General features: G+C 31.0%; 1 protein-coding gene and 1 long non-coding RNA gene across 4 annotated transcripts in view; one reads left to right on the top strand and one right to left on the bottom strand.

Moving 5' to 3' along the window:
- The window catches only part of LOC119686279 (semaphorin-2A), an 88,208-nt gene that overhangs the window by 62,851 nt on the left and 5,741 nt on the right, over positions 1–19,616 (top strand). The window contains exons 4-11 of one of the 2 annotated variants that reach the window (XM_038100827.1): positions 2,816–2,884; positions 3,232–3,339; positions 5,034–5,171; positions 5,563–5,695; positions 5,826–6,182; positions 15,062–15,290; positions 17,847–18,183; positions 18,989–19,152. In XM_038100827.1, the coding sequence (XP_037956755.1) occupies positions 2,816–2,884; positions 3,232–3,339; positions 5,034–5,171; positions 5,563–5,695; positions 5,826–6,182; positions 15,062–15,290; positions 17,847–18,183; positions 18,989–19,152 (1,535 nt within the window). The remainder of the gene's footprint in view (positions 1–2,815; positions 2,885–3,231; positions 3,340–5,033; positions 5,172–5,562; positions 5,696–5,825; positions 6,183–15,061; positions 15,291–17,846; positions 18,184–18,988; positions 19,153–19,616) is intronic. The other variant, XM_038100828.1, reaches the window with a different exon arrangement.
- The window catches only part of LOC119686282, a 76,416-nt gene continuing 60,060 nt past the window's right edge, over positions 3,261–19,616 (bottom strand). For both annotated transcript variants that reach the window (XR_005252906.1, XR_005252907.1), the window contains exon 3: positions 3,261–3,326. This is a non-coding gene — a long non-coding RNA (uncharacterized LOC119686282). The remainder of the gene's footprint in view (positions 3,327–19,616) is intronic.

The following is a 19,616-nucleotide window of genomic DNA, read 5'->3' on the forward strand; positions in this document are numbered from 1 at the left end:
AAACTGTTCATAGTTCAGTGTATAGTCGCTTTTATATAGAAGCTTTAAAGTCATCATAATAAGGATGGAAGGAAGAATAGCCTACTAGTTCAAAACTTTGAAATTTACATTGAGACAATAAAGTAAAATAAATTTTAGGTGTTGAACCGAAGGCTTACTATTATGGAGTAGCTGTAAAACTATGATACATAAGGTCAAGTAACTGTAACTAACTTTAATCAAGCTTTAAGTAAAGCTTTGGAATGGTTAATCGATTAGGAACTTTGAGAATGTCTAACTGAACTGAAGTAATCTCGAAATGAAATCTTGAAAATAATACTCAAAGCCGTCCTGCATACCGTATTTGCTTATATTAAATAAGGAAACCAAAGTTTTCTTAAATATTTGGGGCCAGTTGGTTAAGAAGTGCTGACTCTGAGCTTTAAATTTAGCAGGGCACGAGTTCAACCCTTGTTACTTGCAATTTCAAAAAATTATTTACGAATAATTAAATACAAAAATTATTTCCAAGACCACTGATGATGGGTATATGGCAATATTCGAAACAGCTGTATAGTCAGCCAAAAATTCAATTAATTAAAAATTAATATAGTAAAAAGAAATTTTGTTGTTATAGTTCACTATTTTTCGAAAAAAAAACTGCTAAATATTTTAAGTTATTGAAAATAATGCTGTAAAGTGAAAGAAAAAACAAATTCTCCGCAATTACCTAAGAAAACCGTTTCGGTTTAACATTCTTCATAATTGAAGACAGAAAATTGGACATATTAAAACCAACCATACGCATTGATAAATGGATAGATTTGTTTAATTCTGTTGAAAATATCGCCGAGGGAATGAAAGAATGAAGAGCTGAAAAGTTTGACCCCACAACTAGTTACAATAGATTTTCTGTTGTGTTCTCTATGAATGTCGTTAATCTATATCTAACCGAGTTTTAGCTGGACACGCTCAGCCTGATTCCCTGCCGTCCTTTAGTCCAGTGTTCTGTAGGAATCGATATTATCTTAAATACTTCCGATTTACTTCTTTGAATTTTATACAGGGTTTTATATTTATAATTTATGCTATATCGCTCTCAATTTGATTGTAATAAAAATAATTGGCCCGTTCATGTGTAGTGTAGTCGCCAGCCACCCGAATGGCGTCCGAACGACGCTTATTAGTACCAGTACCAAAATATACTTCGTTTTATAGAGTTTACTATTTTATTTGAAAATACTTAACAAATATACTTAATTGGACGTCGTTGTCATCATTGCAAAATTTTGTCTATATTAAAAGAAAACTATGACTCATACTGGTATCTAGAAATATATGAGAATCTTTTAAACTTTTTTTTAAGATATTTAATTCATCTAAGAACTCCCCTAATTTGAGTTTCGGCTCTACGTTTCCACTAAATACAAACTCTGAATACAAACCCCACGAAGGTGGTATCTAAAAGATGGAACTGAACAATTGACTTTGCCTGTCGAGCATGGAAAATCGAATTAAATAAACAAAAGCGTAACGTGAGCAAAATACCAAACGACATTTTAAATGTGCCAATGTAATAGAACGCAAATATACAAATACGAGTATATATGCCAGTAAATATATATCTAGAAATAGATGTGAATACTATGGAGTCATACTCGTACTAAATAAAAATTTATTTTGAAAAATTTATAACAAACTGGCAAGCTTTGACGCTTTTATAAATTGTGCTGTCAGATTTTTTCAATTGTTGCCATTTTTAGACAATGGAAATTTTATCACGATTTAAATAAAGAGAAATATTTGTGAAACATAGAAAAATATTTGCAGAAGAGCCATAAAAAAATTACTAAAAATTTCGACTGGAACATAAATTAAATACACAGAAGCTTGTGTAGTTATTTAAATAAATTTTTAGCTGAATTTATTTTCATTTTTAATCTGCATGCATATAAATTAAGTGATTAAACCGAACCAAATGCGATAAAAAAAGCACTTGTTTCGTTCTAAAATGTTTCTAAAAATACTATTTATTCTCTCTTTAAATGAAAAAATTTTTATAATTCTTTAAAAAAGTTTTTAAAGTTTTCAAACACTATAGCTCTATGTCTATCCGTATGGATAAAGTTTTGAATAAAACATACTTGACAAGTCGTGGGAACTGCGAATTTCGTAGACGCCTTAATTGTTTTAAACTTCATTTTCGCTGGGTGCACTATACATAAATCTTAACTTGATCTAATCCATGTGCACATTCCTGCACTTCAATGTGCAACGCTGGTGCACTGCTCGTTCAGTGCACTGCTCGTTCAAATAATTTTCGACTGCAAGCACTAAGCATATACGACAGGATACAGCAACTACAAATGCAGCTCGTAAAGCAATTATTTTAAGAATTTTCTTTGCGAGTGACATGCGAAGAATTTTTTCATTTTTATTTATTTTTATTTTGTGCTCTTTATTATCGTTTCTTTATTTTTTTCGCCTTTATCTTTTGGTTTTTTTTTTCAAACTACATATTTCGAATGTTAGACGGTTAAACACTAAATACTCTTACTTTTGTGTAAAATTTTAGTTAAGACGAAAGCTATAAATTTTAACTGAAAATAGAACTTTTTAACGCAAATAGCTATAAACTATGAAAAATTCAATGAAAAAGCAAAAACAAACCAAAATTAAAAAGAAGTCTTTGACTTCTTCCTTTAGTGCTGCACAGTAGCGCTTTTATCCGCATACGTGCCAATACTCTACTTTCGCAGACACTTTCGATAAAATTAAACTAGCATATATATTTTATTTCAATTTTTAAATTTCTTTACTTTTGTCTAATTTACAGCGCGATGTGCTTATACTAGAACCGCCCGGATCAGACATATTGAGTTGCGTCTCCAAAGGAAAACGTGAGGTTCGTATGTGTAATACTAAGGCAGGGTTGTTATTTGTTATTTGTGGATAAATGTATGTGTGCGTAGTGATTTTTTTGTGTGTTGTGTGTACTTAAAAATTCAAAAGAAAAAATAAAAGAAAAATTACAATTTAAATTTCGTTTATCAGTAAAGTTTTTATTTTTAGTTAAATTATCTTTTCCGTTCATTCTATGTACAGTTTGGCATATAAATTTCAATACTTATGTGTGATTCGTTTTTCTTTTTCTCCCAATTCCATGACATTTGTTCTTTTTCTTCCATTTTTTCTTTTTTTGTTTTGACAATTTTTCTCTTCTTTCCTATGTGCACTCATATTTACTTTAAGAAGGTGGAATGCCGTAACCATATACGTGTAATTCAACCGATGGACTCTGGAGCACGTTTATATGTTTGTGGAACAAATGCACACAATCCCAAGGACTACGTGATTAATGTGAGTATATATATATATATAAAAAAAATTTTTAAAAGAATATTAGAAAAAAATAACTAAAGTAAATATAAATGAATAAGTAAATAAACTAAATAGAGTAAATTGTTTTACTTAAATTGTATTAAATGTGTTGAGATAAAAAGTTACTTTAGCTGTGGCAGTTAACTCTTAAAGCTGACATTGATAAGAAATTTAGGAAACAGCAAAATATAAAAAAAATTAAATTAAATAGATTATTTAAAATTAAAATATACAATATGCTTTAAATTTTTAAAATTTGAAATGATTTTAAGATGAAATATTTATATTTTTGTTAAGTCTTTTAATGCACCTAAAAAAATATTTGAGATAATATGACGATAAGTTTATATGTCCAGCAAAAGAATTAAAGTAAATTTAATTTAGTTATATATTTATATGTTTATAATAAAAAAAACCACCAGTTAAGTTGGATTACAAAGAAAACTGGCAAAACGTCACAACATAAATTTAATTTAGATGTCGAGGAAGTAGATACCCTTCATTATCTTCTTCATTATTCTCATTTTTAATAATTAAATAATTTTCACATTCTAACTTTATGTTGATAGGCTGTTTTTTATATAATATATATAGAATATATATACTATATACAGTATTATGTTATAATACTATATATAACCTTACTGTATATAACCTATATATGAAGCTTAATGACGCAAAAATATTTTCAGTAAAAAGATCCAAATCTGCGTTTCTCCAAACTATGTCGTTCTAATAGCATACATGTCTTCTAATAGCAAGACATGGATAAGAAGTCTGGATACTAAATAGTGGTAATACTACACAGCTAAAAAATAGTAGAGACATACCATATAAGATACATCATATGACACATTAAATTCCAGTACATAAGACGATTGAATCAGTTAATAAGATTGCTTGGCAAGAGAGAGCATTGAACCAAGTTTATGCCACACTATCAATTGTGGAAAGAAGAAGAAAGTGCTCAAAAAAATATAGCTTGATGCACTATTTATTGACTTCTATACACTACTATATATAACTTCTATATAAAGAAAACAAATGCGGAAAAAAAGCAAATGATTTAGAGCTATACAAAGAAGTAGTTGAGAAAGAAGGAAGGGAGGAAGGAAGGAAGCATCTCAAACGCTAGTCATAATATAAATTAAAAGAATAAAGATTATAGTTTTGTTTCTAAAAGTATATATAGTTATTAAGTCTTTCATTTTTGTAAATTATAATTTATTTATTTATATAAAAATGTTCAAAAACGATGGATTGAGAGTGATGAAGAGAAGTGGTTGAGAGTGTAATATATATTGTTTGAAATCCATCTGCACTATAATATCCTTTCAACGAATATAGTTGTTTGATTATAAGTTGAACAGATTGCTTAAATATAAACCTTATATATAAATTCTCTATATATTACAATAGATAATGTACCTCGGTACTTATATAACGACTTGTAGCACTGAAAATATTTTTGTTAATAGATGATTAGATGATATTAAGTTAATGCATTAGGAGTCAACTTCTTATAGCTATATTTTAAATAAAAACAAATATTATACTTATATTAAATTTTAAAAACTAGAACAAAAATCTAAAATGAGTCAATTTTGTAGAATGAAAAATATTCAAATATTTCTCTCACACAAACTGAAAGCATTTTCATTGCATACTTCTAGGCCAACCTAACACATTTGCTTCGCACTGAATATGTGCCTGGCATTGGCTTAGGAATTGGTAAATGCCCTTATGATCCGGCTGATAACTCAACTGCTGTCTATGTGGAAAAGGGAAATCCTTTTGGTCTGCCTGCATTGGTAAGTACAGAAACGTTTCATGAAACCAAATTGCCAAATTTATAGACAATATAAAAACTTATGTATCCTTAAATGTTCGCATTGAAAAGAAAATGTTTAAAATAGAGTAGAACGTTTTAAAGTACAAGTATTTGAAAAGCAGACTTTAATATTTGCTCCTCTTGTGCTAGTATTTTAGGAAGGATACATCTGTACTATTGTCGCTAACAATTTAAATTGTTTAAATTAAATTTTGCCATACCATTTGACAAAAAATAAATTGGCACAATTCTCGCTAGAAAATCGAATTACAAATTTTGTGAAATAAAATGGAGCACTAATTTTTACCATTTTTTTTTTTTGCTTTCTACTAAATTTTATTATTTTTATTTTCTCTTTTACACATTTTTAGTATTCTGGTACGAATGCAGAATTTACAAAGGCCGATTCTGTTATTTTCCGTTCGGATTTATATAATTTAACTTCCGGTCGGAAGGAACACAATTTCAAGCGCACCGTTAAATATGATTCAAAATGGCTTGATAGTAAGTATTGTGAAAAGAACTAAATTATTAATAAAATTTATTTAAAAATAGAATTGAAATAATTCACAAAATTCAATTTAATAAATTTTATATAAATTTATTTCTTTATTTATTTTTTGCTTTCTAATAGAGCCGAATTTCGTTGGTTCCTTTGATATTGGCGAATATGTGTATTTCTTCTTCCGCGAACATGCTGTAGAGTACATTAACTGTGGCAAGGCAATCTATTCACGCATTGCACGTGTTTGTAAGAATGATCGAGGTGGCAAATACATGATCAGCCAGAATTGGGCAACGTACTTGAAAGCTCGCATCAATTGCAGTATTTCGAGTGAATTTCCATTTTATTTCAATGAAATTCAATCGGTGTACAAAATGCCACATGACAACACTAAATTCTACGCCACCTTCACGACAAACACACATGGCATAGTCGGTTCGGCGGTGTGCAGCTACGACATACGCGACATCAACGCTGCTTTTGAAGGTAAGTGCAATTTTTGCAAGTATTTAAGGTGGCTGCATGTGCCAATGTGCACAACTGCAGGCAGCTGGCATATGTGCAAATGATTTATTGAATTGCTATACGAAAGCAATAAAAACGTACACTTGAAAAAGAACCATACAAGTATTAAAAATTTAAACAAATTGTTTACATTCATTATTAAATACAGTCTGAATAAAAAATATATTAAAATTATTAATTAATAGGCTCTATATTGTATAATTATAAACATGCTTATAATGTTAATTAAATAATTACTATAACAAACAAAATCAGGACTATGTATCGTATAAATGTCGGAAGTAGTTCGGTTCAGTGATACAATACTCTGCATGCAGCTTATATAGCCTTTTTATTAGTTGTTCGGTTAAAAACCTTAATGATTCAGTCTCATTCAATTAGACTTAAAAGTCGTGTGCTAACCCAAGCAGCTGTCCTTTACAAACCGCCTTTACAACTGTAAGTTGGCACAGTTTCTGTGATGTGACGGGGCAACCCGTCCAAAAGAATTTGGTATCAAATGAGAGACAGGATTCTTCTACAACTATGTATATTCGCATCAACAATACGCTTTAAACTTACATAGATTCGGTTTGTAGTTCAGTTCAATAACGTTAAAAAATCAGAGGCAACCTAAGTAGCTACCCTTCATTAAGTGCAGGCCGTGAATTGTTATGATGTGCGAGATATGGTTCAAGAAGCCAAAAATAAATAATAAGGTTTCAAGAGAAAACTCGTTCGCTTAAAATTCACAATGATTTCGTTTGTAGTTCGGTTCAATTACACTAAAAAGTAGCCATCCTCCTACATAAACAGCCATCCTCGATTAAGTTGAGTCCATGTCACTATTAGTATAACGATCAACATGTGAAGTTTTAGATTTTAAACAATAAATAGATTTTCGCAGAGACAACGTGTAATACATAGCCCTACTGCTTTATACATAATGTACTATCTCTCTCTTACATCTAATACCCTAAGATTGATACTATATCTTGTTGTTTTTACTCTTACAAAGGTGTGTAAGGCATCAGATTTGATTCGAGAAATAAATTTCCTCAAAAACTATTTATAATACAAAGCCAAGCTGCTTTACAATTAAAGTACCCATTCCACTCTATACCCAAAAAAAAATCTATAGACTTCATATCACCTTTTCAAAGATGAAAATTTAGGTTTCCTGAGTAAATGTGTTATATATCCCAACTGACACGATTAACGTGAATCCGTATATCAACAACGTTGAAATAATCGTAAAGCTTGTAGGTTTATTTCGAATTTCTATTCACCAATTTCTAGGTGTATTGTATTGGTGCATCCTATTCTGCACATATCTTTTCGTTGTCAATTCGATTAATTATGAACATCATTTCAAAGCCACCTTTGTGACACATTGCAATGTGAATATGAAACATAATATTAACCGTCCATTCGTTCCTTTTTGTTACCATATGTACAGCATAGGACATGATGATGATGAAGATTATGTACAAAATGATTATTCGATATGGCGAAGAGTGTATCGAGTTCATTATCAGTCAATAGCACGAATGATAAGAGTACACTTATGTCAATACTGCCTCTTGAAATTGCGAAATTATACCACTTGTCAAGGATTAACAAAAACGTTGCTAATATTGTCTTCAGAAAATCAATCAATCTAGTAGTTTGAACAATATTTAGTGGCCCCACCAACAGGTAATTCTCAGATAAGATCTGCTTGATTAGCCTTTGTTATTACACTCCTTTTTTGAAGGAAAAAAAGCGCCTAATTATATATGTTGAAGGGAAAAAAGTTGAATAACAGTTTTATGTCTGCTTTTTTAGGGTCCTTTTAGTCCCTAAATGAAAACTAAAAACAAACGTTAGCAAATATATATGCAGCAGTAAACATATTAAAGGAATTAAGTGACAAAAAAAAGCGTCTCATGTCAACAATTCAACAAACAACACGTTTAACGCAAGTCGAACGTGACATTTGCACATGTACGACTAATTGTTGTTGTTGCTGGAGTTGCTGGTGTTGCTGGCGTGTGCATATGAATGACTGCAAATGCGTTTAGTGCATGCATCGTCAAAATTCAAACTAAAATTGCAGAAAAATAAAGTAAAAAAGCAGCGAAGAAACCCAGGAAAAAGTAAAACAAATCAAAATTAAACTAGAAAAACAAAAATGGAGTGCTACAGAAACACTCACAACACTCACAAATACTCAAGCCAAAAGTCGTAAATGCACAATACACAAGCAATTACACACACACACACACACAGACATACACTCAGAGTTGAGTGTTGGAAATAGAAAAAAAGAACACACAGCCATGCACGGAAACGGAAATGATTTTTGCAAGTGTTGCAAACTGAATGTATTATTCATGTGTAACGTTGTAGTTGTTGACAATAACGTGAACGCGGAAAAAATAGTTTTATGATGGGTTTGCCAAGCGTGTAACAGGATTAGAATTTTTAAAAAAATTAGAAAAAAGAAAAAAAAAAAGAAAAATACAAAGGTAAATGCAAAGCAAGCAAAGGATATGAGAGAATATATCAAAGGTAGCTTAGTGAAACCTAAAGTTATGCAAAAGATGCATTCATACGTGCAATGCGGTATTAGTTAGCAACTGAAATTAATACAAGACGATGTATTTCAGTTCACCCACCGAGAGGAATAAAACTTTTCCAATTAGAATAGTTGACATTAAATTTTTTTTGCATTTTTTCAACACTGATATTTTCTGTATTAAAATATAAATTTAATGTTGAAATTAATTAGTTGAACATTTGATAATTGGGTCACTGTCAATAACAATATGTATAGAGAGAGAGAGAGAAAATATTTTCAAGTCAATAAAAGGTGCTCCATCAAATTTATAAGCATAACTACATGGCAGTTTAAATTATTTGTCCAGCGAATATAGAAATTGCTATGGAAATTATAAAGAATATCAAATCATAGCTGCACTGCAATTTAGTATCTCATTAGCTAATATCTCATTTGTATGTGGTGTTCTTTCAAAAGATATAGGTGCCATTAAAGATATTGGTAACATTTTGATCGGTTGACAGAAAAAGTTAAAAATCAAAAGCATTAAACAGTATATATACATTGTTATGTTTAAACTATCGTACTCAAGTTCACATATATGCTGACATATGGGCCATTTTTTATACAAAATCTATATAAAATTAATACAAAATTTATACAAAGTCCATACAAGTAGTAATAAAAAATCTATATAAAAATATGATAAAGATATTAGACAACTCTTATTGTAAACTCCGTTTAAAGGAGAAAGCTCTCAGACTATTTTCAAAACAAAACAACCGGATCCAATACGAAGTACTCTAAAATCAAGGAGCAACCTGTCAGAAGCATCTTTATTGTCTCTGGTGAATCAACAGAACTTTAGAAGATTTTGTTATAAACATAGCAAATAAAGAACTTCATATACTATTTAACATTAAAAACACAAACAAAAATATTAAGATTTATAAGTGGAATCATCTACAGAAGAAAGTAGAGTTGTCAGTTATAAAAGCACTAACTCTAGGAAGAAAACAGAAAAGTCAGGTATAACGGAAATATTTTGAAAACTAGGACAAAACAAGTGAGTTGTCTATTTCGGAAACATTTTAAAAACAATTATCGAAAGCTGCAATTATGGATAACTTTTACGAATATATCTTTGTGTCTGTATCTCATCAATAGCATACTTATTGTATGATTTTATAAGTGCTTAAGGTTATTTACCACACAGGTCAACGAGTTTAAAAACACCTACAAGAAATATTTTTACTTATTTACTCAAATGGTCTTAAGTGGCACACTCCTCTTCTAGCAACTATGCAACGTGCACGCCTCCTTCAATCTTTAAAATCAAGCGTGGTTAGTGCATCCTCAACTTGATCCCTACACTGGAGACACTCTCTACCTTTGAGCCATCTTTCTCCAATTGCCGTTTAAATACCTTTTTCGCTTAAGCATCGTCAATCGTGCTTACGACATGATCAAATTAGCGAAACCTCCTTACCATCGCTGTATAAAGTCAATATTGTGATAAAGTTTGTACAGCTCATTGTTCATTCTGATACAGTAGTCGTCGCCAATTAATAAAGTAGCAAAATACTAACGAAAAACTTTTCTTTCGAAAATGTCCAGTGCTGCTTTATCCTTCTGTGATAGCGTCTATACTTTTGATATAAAATCACAAGTAAGATAAGCGACCTATAGAGTATAAATTTTGTTCATCAAAAGAGCGCTCTACATACCATTTGCCTAATGAGCCCATAGTAATGCTTATTGGCAATAATCGTGTGTTCTCACATCCTTGTTGTTTGTTACAGCTAACGTAGACGAAAGCATTGGACAGATTTGAAAGTACAATCCCCAGCTCGATGTCCGAGCAACGTATATTTCTACCAGTAGCCAACATATACTTCGTTTCATTTTTATTCACCGCTAAGCTCATTGTCGCAGATTAGAAATATTCTATGGATAATTAATCACAGCATCTAAAAGGCCACTCTTTAGCTATATTTCTTACAACATAGTCAACGAAGACTTTCTTTAATAGATCGTTAATTTTTCTAACAAGCAACTTTAAAAAAATTATATATAGCACATTATCGTTGTAACCAACAGCATATTCATCTAATAATAGAAAAAACACGTTAGTAATGAATCTGTTCCTGCCGGGATTTTTTGTTTTGGAATGAGCACAGCACAGTCTCAATGAAACCAGAAACCGTCTAAGGCATATTAATTTACAACTGGAAAAATAAAGTGTTGATAATGAGTGTGTTCTTAGCGCCATTAGCGGGATTTTTGTGATTATGAAAGAGCACAGTACAGTCTCATTGAAACCAGAAACCATTCAAAGCATTCATGACTCTGCTTGTGTCTCCAATCTTGGTAATATTATGATTACCTTCGTTTTTGAACTAGTATGACCGCTGGTATTAGTATGACAAATACGTATTATGCATTATGCAGAGTATATTGGGAGCAAGTCCTTGCTTGACTATTTGCAAAAAATTACTCAATAAAAGGGTAGTGTAAGATTATATTAGGTTTGAGTATATCAGATTAATAATCTGCCATTAAACTGAATTTAAAATCAAAAACCTGTTTCAATTCAATATTTATTAGAATCTAGAAAGTCCCTGCTTGACTATTTGCAAAAAATTACTCAATAAAATGGTAGTGTAAGATTATATTAGGTTTGAGTATATCAGATTAATAATCTGTCATTAAACTGAATTTAAAATCAAAAATCTGTTTCAATTCAATATTTTTTGAAATCTAGTAAAACTTTTATTCGTTATAAAAAATATGAATTATATTTTTGAATTACACTATCTTATTTATATATAAGAACTCCTTTCTAGGCTTATTGTATATGTAACTAAATATTGTAAAATAACAAAACTTCAACGAGGCTTTGCCTAAGCTCAGCAGCGAGAACTTTAACATTCTTAAACTTCTAATACGAAAATATATTTGAAATTGCAATAAAAATCCGAACCCGAAAATCCACTGTTCCATAAAAGAAACAAAATATAAATTTTACCAACATATGTACTCTTTTATTAAGGATTTTCATTTTTTGGAATTTTTGGAAACAGTACCGAAAAGAGACATAAAATTTTATGCTTGAAAGTATCCAAAAAATGCTCACTTGGAAACGGTTTTGCACCTGTCACGCACGCTAAGTCACGTTAATAAAATCGCTCACTGCATATGAAATATCGCGAAACGCCTCTAAATGTCGACAATGTTGGCATTTTAAACTCTGATATTGTGTGCAGCACACTGGAGTTCTCTTAATTTCTTACTTCGTCCTCCCTTGCCGCTTAAACGCCCAGCGCTATTTGCTGCAGCGGTTTTATACGACGTTACAACCTTACAACATTGTAACGTATAAATTGTAGCAATTGTGCTACATTAAGTACTTTTACTTACACGAGTATCTCGGCAGTGCGACATTTTATCTCAAAATGGCCTTAATCCGGCACAACCACTGCAATATCCTTTTGCGTTGCTCTACATTTTGATGTCCTTGAAAGATATGCAAATTTTTAGTTATATTTGCACTTAACTGCTTCAAAGTATTTTGTTGCAAAAATTTTATATCCTTCCACTGTATCTTTTCTTGTCTTACGATGGCTTGGCTTGCTCTGCCTTGTCCTCGGATCTACAAAATGTATGTTATTTTGTAGTGAAACAAGATATTTTTATATATCTAATGAGGCCACACTGGGTTCAAGATACCACATAAATGTTACACAGCCGAGATTATTGTAAGTGAAACTACTGCCATTACCTATTGCAAGGTAGAATTTAATTTTTTTAATACAATTTTTTGTTTTGAATTCATTAATTTTGTTAGTTTGATTGTAGCTATTTTTTGTTTCAAATTAGGCTATAAAATTTGAGAAAAGAATTGCACAAATATTATGAAAGTGTAAAAATTACAAGAGATAAAAAAAGTTTATTATTTAATTAAAAATAAAATTAAAAACAATAAATATATTGCTAGGTTGAGACAACTTTAAGGTTAAGTTCAAACGAAAAACTTTTGAGGTTTCAACAAGCCTACAACACGTACCTATACTTAGTTAATTACTTGCGCGATACTACACCACTCCGCCGATGATTCAAGAGTGTCTTCTTTCGATAATAAGATTGTACAGAATTTTATAAAGAAGACACAGAATCAATGAACCATTTTCTATGTTTCTGTCGAGGACTAACACAACGGCTCATAAATCTGTAAGATAACACACTAGCAGCGTTTCTATTTAAAAATCTATATCAATTTCAAAAAGTGGCAAGTCTATAATGAAACCTGTTCAAATTTCATCACATTTGGAAGATTACTCATTTAGTTACAACAATTTTAGTGGCACTAAAAAGCTTGGTTCTCAATAATCTCCAGTCTAACAAATCCCAAAAAGAACGATGATTACTCCGTACAACAATATTTGTCCTAGCTCATTTGTGATCATGATATAGCCATGTACTTACAGTTACTGGTTACGCATAAATACATCAATTCCTAGTGTAGGTCAACCGCAGCTCTACACCCCATGACGGTGCCAATCACACAAACCTCAGTCAAATCAGCCTTTGGACCCACCCCATTAAAGTGGCCAGGTTTCTTTATCGTGATCATGGTTGATTTGTATTAAAGTCTCAACCATTCTTACTCTCACTTAAACATTACTCATCAACATCTAAACTCATGTACTCGGCGTGTAATTCCTTCATTTTATCTGCTTTTCACATCCTCACGGGCTTCAACAATAACATGCTGGTTACCCATAAGAGGTGTTGACATCGAAAAACATCAAAGTTCATAAAAGCATTTTGATAAGCCGTAAACTAAAATAGTGGCTCCTCCTAGAAGTGACATAAAAAAGACTGCACTAGTATATAACAATAAGAAGAACTTGGATCCATCACTTCACTCTGGAGTCGAAGTAGCATTTTAGTTGAGTGGACAGCAGAGCTCAAAAATGGAATGCAAAACGGTTAAGGTGTGGCACCCTTGCAACATCGACTACCTTGACAACGGACAGAACAACAATAGCGATCGCAGCGAAACAATGATTGTTTTTACCAAGACATTGGGCGTGACTATTCGTTAAGTATAAATAATGCATCAAATTGCATCCGTATCTATCGTTTTCGCGTGGAAAGGTATACGAATGTGGATTTGTTAGATTTTTTTTTAGTCGCACCTAGAAGATTAACAAGTTTAACAGCGATAATACAAGATGATAATGGCGATTAGTGTAACTCACCCCTCTGAAGTGATTTTGAGAGTATTACTATGGACGATAGATGTCTCCGAGTACAAGTGTTGGTACTTGTATTAACATTCGTTGTTCGAACCTAACCTCACTTTTGGCTTAAGGATAAGTGTGTACTTCACACCTCACGTACACCACCTGTGGGTCACTTAAGTCTGTTATTATAGATATCACATAATAACAGAATCAGTGATTTGTTTATTCAGTCTTTACCGAAAAAAAAAGTTGGTTAAGAATTTCGCGAGGCTTTCGATACCAGTTTTTGATAGATTTTGAGGGCTGTCAAAAAAGATTGTTGAACTTTGTTTTATATGTATTCCACAGATCTATATCCACAGCATCCCAACTAACTACTTTCGACTTTGCAACCAATTTTTTATATTTTTGTGTCTGTTTCCACTGATAAACCCAGATAGCCCAAAATCGAACTTCATTAATTTTCCGAAAAACTTTTAAAAATTCATAATAGCAGTGAAGAGACAGCAGTCCCGTAAGCTGGCACTTAAAATTCATTACCACAACTTTTATTAAAAACATTTTTCTTGCCAAGTTTGCCAAAAAAGTACAAGTTTTTTGTGGAAAACTTTGTAACCAGAGTAATTAATTAGGAAAACAAATGGTGTTGCTAAAAATTGTGATTGTGAAGAATGCAAAAAAATCTATGCACACTCTTAATGTCAAAATAAGATAAACTAAACAAAAAAGGACTTGAAGTCCTTTAAACACAACAAAACACAACATTTGATATGTCAAAGAAAATAGTAATTAGTAGAAAATTGTTCAGTATTTAGAAAGGATTTGTCAGTATGAAATCTCTAGAAAAACAAGAGAAAATTGTTAAAAAATCAGAACTAAATAGAATAAAGAATATTATTTTAAAAAAGCTATAGTCATTTATTGTACTCAAAGTCATCACTTACGAATAGTTTTTAAATATATTGTATTTATGTATATCTACTACTATCTACTACTTTATCTACTACTTTTTATACTCTAACCTCATTTATCTAAAATTTAATAAAAATTTCTTTTTATTTATTTTGCAGGCAAGTTTAAGGAGCAAGCCACATCAAATTCCGCCTGGTTGCCAGTACTGAATTCGAAAGTTCCAGAACCACGTCCTGGCACTTGCACAAACGATACCGCTGCACTGCCTGATTCAGTGTTGAATTTCATACGTAAACATCCGCTAATGGATAAGGCGGTCGATCATGAATTTGGCAATCCCGTCTTTTACAAACGTGATGTTATCCTAACCAAATTGGTTGTGGACAAGTAAGTTGCTGCAGTTAATGCATTTTAAATGAATTTATGAGTTTGGTTGCATGGCAAAGGGTTGACTGAGGGCAAGGGAAGTGCTCTGTCAAGTAAAAAGTATTTAAAGTGCCTTGAGTAAAACTTTATAAATACAAAATAAATCGAAATTTCGGCTTCGTTGCCAAAACTCAACGGCGTTACTTAAGCAGCGGTTTTGTAGGCAAGAATAACAATTTATTTTTTTAATTTTATTTCTGCCTGTTTCCGGTTTCGGTTTAGCTCTAAAATTGCTCAAGTCAAGAGTTTCGGCACTTAATGCATTAAAAATGTGTGTTTGCAGTGTAAAAATAGTTTTAGTAAATAACTTAAGTGTTAGTCTTGAAAAATTTGCTGCGGTAAACGTTTTACTTGAAAAGGATAATCACAGAACATACCAAAAAATTATACGAATGTCATAGTGAAAAAAAAACATAAAGCAGAACAAATATGGATCTCTACTTTTTGGTTCTTTAGCATTGAAAACTTAAAAAACCGCGAAACATTGGTCTAAGTTTATAATGTGACTGCGTTTTTGCAGATGTTTGAACTCGTTTTGTGCTGCATTTTTGCAGTTTTTATATAAAATAATGTAAACTGTTGTCATTTAGCACAAGAAAGGACTTTCTGTGGCATACTGCATTTAAGAGAAAAATACAAAAAAAAATCTCGCGAACTTGAGATTTCATAGTAAAGTAAGTTTTTAGTTCAATTTGAAAATAATTTTTTAAAGTTTAAAAAAAATTAAATTTTTTTTTGTGTTTATATAAACCACTGACCTAAAGAGAGGTCTAAAATACATTAGCATAAAAATAATTCAAATTAGTTCACTTTTTTAATTATTTTTTATTGCTAAAAAGGCTAATGTAAAAAAGAAGTAAAAGCTAATAGATTGGTTTATATTACTATAAATATATATCTATATATAGTCAATATACTATAGAATATAGTTATTGAGTAGTTACGCGAATGGTAGCCAATCTAGTGTTAACTCAATAACGATTTCTAAGAATCGAAGTTCATAGATTGGTTTTTATTACTATAAATATATATCTATATATAGTCAATAGACTATAGAATATAGTTATTGAATAGTTATACGAATGGAAGCCTATCTGGTTTTAACTCAATAACGAAATCTGAGAATCGAAGGACGAAAAGGATCCAAACCATTTCGTGGTCTACTTCGTCTAATCTTACACTTCAGTGGGGCCATTGCTGGACGGTACGCTGTCCTAACGTCTCACAATATATATATATATAAACTATAGTCTGTTGAAGAAGACTATAGTTACTTCTATTATTATAAGACCATTATTACTCAGGGCGGTGTATTTTATTTTTTATTTATATCAGCCTTTATATCAATTAAAAATAATTGCAAATTCATTATTTTATGTGTACTCTTTCTATTAATAACTTAACCAGCCTACTGTGTTTACTCTAAAAATGTGTTTAAAACGCCTCTAAATATAGAGCATTTAATAACATAAAACTTCAGTATGGGTCGCTCAGTCTAAATATATTTTAATAATAGAAAATATTCTATTCTCCAAAGTATCTATAGTTCAGCCCAATTCTACTCTTTTTTCATAACTTAAAATTATTCCATGTTTAAAGTACTCTCATACATTCTTTTAATTCAAGAAGTCCATTATCATGTAAGCCCACCCAACCTGAAAGAACTTTGTACCAACTTGCACCTCTTTTTTCCCTCTCTCGCAATATGACATAAACACAGACTGTTCCATACTAGATAACCAGTTATCATTATCATTTCTCCATGATACTTTAAGTGTACGTACTATTGTGTAAAACCCAATTTTGTTATATAATTTGTTAGACCCAACTGTGTGCATGTGATATTGACTATAAAGGTAGGGGAACTTATTTTATCATTCTTACATTTTCGATACTAAGACTTTTTACCTTTGGAGAAGGCTCTGTATCTAACGTAAAACTAATTGTGGAATATATCTATTGTATTTAGTGGTAAAAAAAAAGATAAGACTATGATCTTGAAAAAATTAAATATTTATACAATCTATTGAGTGTATAAATCTAAAGTGTCTATTGTAGACAGTTTGGATAGTAAATATCTTGAATAATTGACAGGACTTTTAAACTTTATAGAGTTTTAGACTTTTAAATGCCGATTTTTATGATATCAGTCAAAAATAAGAAGAAAAATTAATAACTTTCAGCTACGAGTATTATATGAAAATCTTAACAAGAACCAAGGCTATAATTCATAGGAAATGTTAAAGAACTAATATCAGAAGCCTCATTAAATTTTGAAGAAAATTATATTTATTATAGTAAAGACCGTACCTCATTTCCCGATGGGAATAAATATTTAAGGTAAAAGATCTGTGAAGATCACTTAAAAACTGTAATGGTGGTAGTTATGGAAAACTCTTTTTCGAGATCTGCTAGTCTCCAGAAACTAATATAAAAAGCTTCACAAAATGCTCTAAGAAAAAAATATTCTCACTTAAAAATATTTTATTTCTTTATTTTCTTTTCTTTGTTTTGCAGAATTCGCATAGATAAACTTAATCAGGAATATTTGGTATATTTCGTCGGTACGAGTACTGGATTAATTTATAAAATCGTACAATTCGTACGTTATGGAAATAGGCACTCAAATTTGTTAGATATATTTGAGGCAGCACATAATGAACCTATACGTGAAATGGGCCTTAGTCCCAAAATTGGTTCCTTGTATATTGCTACCGATCATATGGTCAAACAAATCGATGTAGCTATGTGTAAAGTTCGCTATGATTCCTGTTTCCGTTGTGTTGCAGATCCCTATTGCGGCTGGGATAAAGAAACTGGTACTTGCAAGTCTTATCAGTTGGGTCTTTTACAAGTAAGTATAAATGAGTGTGTTATAATATTTTTATAATGAATAAATTTAATTTTGATAATAACAAATAAAACGTTTATTAGTAATATAAATAATTACGTTATTACTAGTTATAAGGTTAGCTTAATATATTATAACTTGATTATTAATATTAGATTAACTCGATGGGGTTTACTTTGAAGGTACTCGTAACAAAATTATTTAAGAGTTGCTTCTAAAGGTTACTAATGATAAGTAATTGACAATACCATACTGGAAGCAACTATATAGTCAACCAAAAAATTCAATTAATTAAATATAAAGATTTTTGCTGTTGCAATTTATTACTGGCTGAACCTTCAAATTTTGATTTGTAGATTTTATTGGTTTTTATTTAATAGTTTCGGATAGTTTGTACACTAAATGGGTTGAGTTATAATAATGACAGATTTTAAGTGTTCGCAATGCTCGTAGAAAAGATACCAGAACATCTGTTGTATCTATGTTCAGGTTTGTCCAGAACCAGGTTCTAGCTATTGGGTATCCCATTCTTCATCAACCTCATTTATCAATGCTTCCGACTGGTTCTAACATGACCTACAGAGCTACCATTACGAGGAATGCTGGAATAACAATGACTTTTAAGCTAATTGTGGAGGACTCATTCATCCCTCTACTTCACCTAGCCTAAACTTCGTTGATGAAATTATTATTATCTTTTATTTAATAATCCTAGATACCTTATCATAAAACTCTATATTATATTTTTTTGTTTATATATTATTAATTCAATATCATATTTATTTTCTAATTTTTCTTAATTTTTCAGGACGTTGCCAATGAGACTTCTGGCATTTGTGACACAAGTGTTTTAAAGAAACGTATAACAGCATCATATGGACAGACATTACATTTGTCGTGCTTTGTGAAAATACCGGAAGTACTGAGACAAAAATCGGTGCGATGGTATCATCACTCAAATGAACGAGGACGGTAAGAAAACATTTTGAAGTACTAAATTACAAAATAAAAAATGTGTATTTAAGTATATATACATATGTCTTTCTTGAGTTCTTCACTTTGAAATCTGAACTCAGAGAAATTGCTTTTGATTTCACACATGTAGCAACACAGCTATTAGCACCCCAAATATGCAAACTGCAATGAAATAGAATCCCTATAATGGATTGATAACTTTTTAATAATATCAACAACTGTTTGAATATTTGAAGTTATTTTCATTGACTTTCAACCCCACAAAATTAGAAAAAAACCAAAATGAAATTATTAGCTTCCCTAAAAAGGTAACAAAAATTGCTTACGTCTGCACGCAATTCGGCTGAAGCATGCAACTGAAACGGAAACGTACATTAAAAACTTTAAACATTGCGATGACGTTCCAAAGGTCCTTGGAGACAACACAGCTGTGTCTTTAAACGCAAATTCACAGAAAAGTG

Source organism: Teleopsis dalmanni, chromosome 2 (assembly GCF_002237135.1).
Source record: "Teleopsis dalmanni isolate 2A chromosome 2, ASM223713v2, whole genome shotgun sequence".
Classification (NCBI taxonomy): Eukaryota; Metazoa; Arthropoda; class Insecta; order Diptera; family Diopsidae; genus Teleopsis; species Teleopsis dalmanni.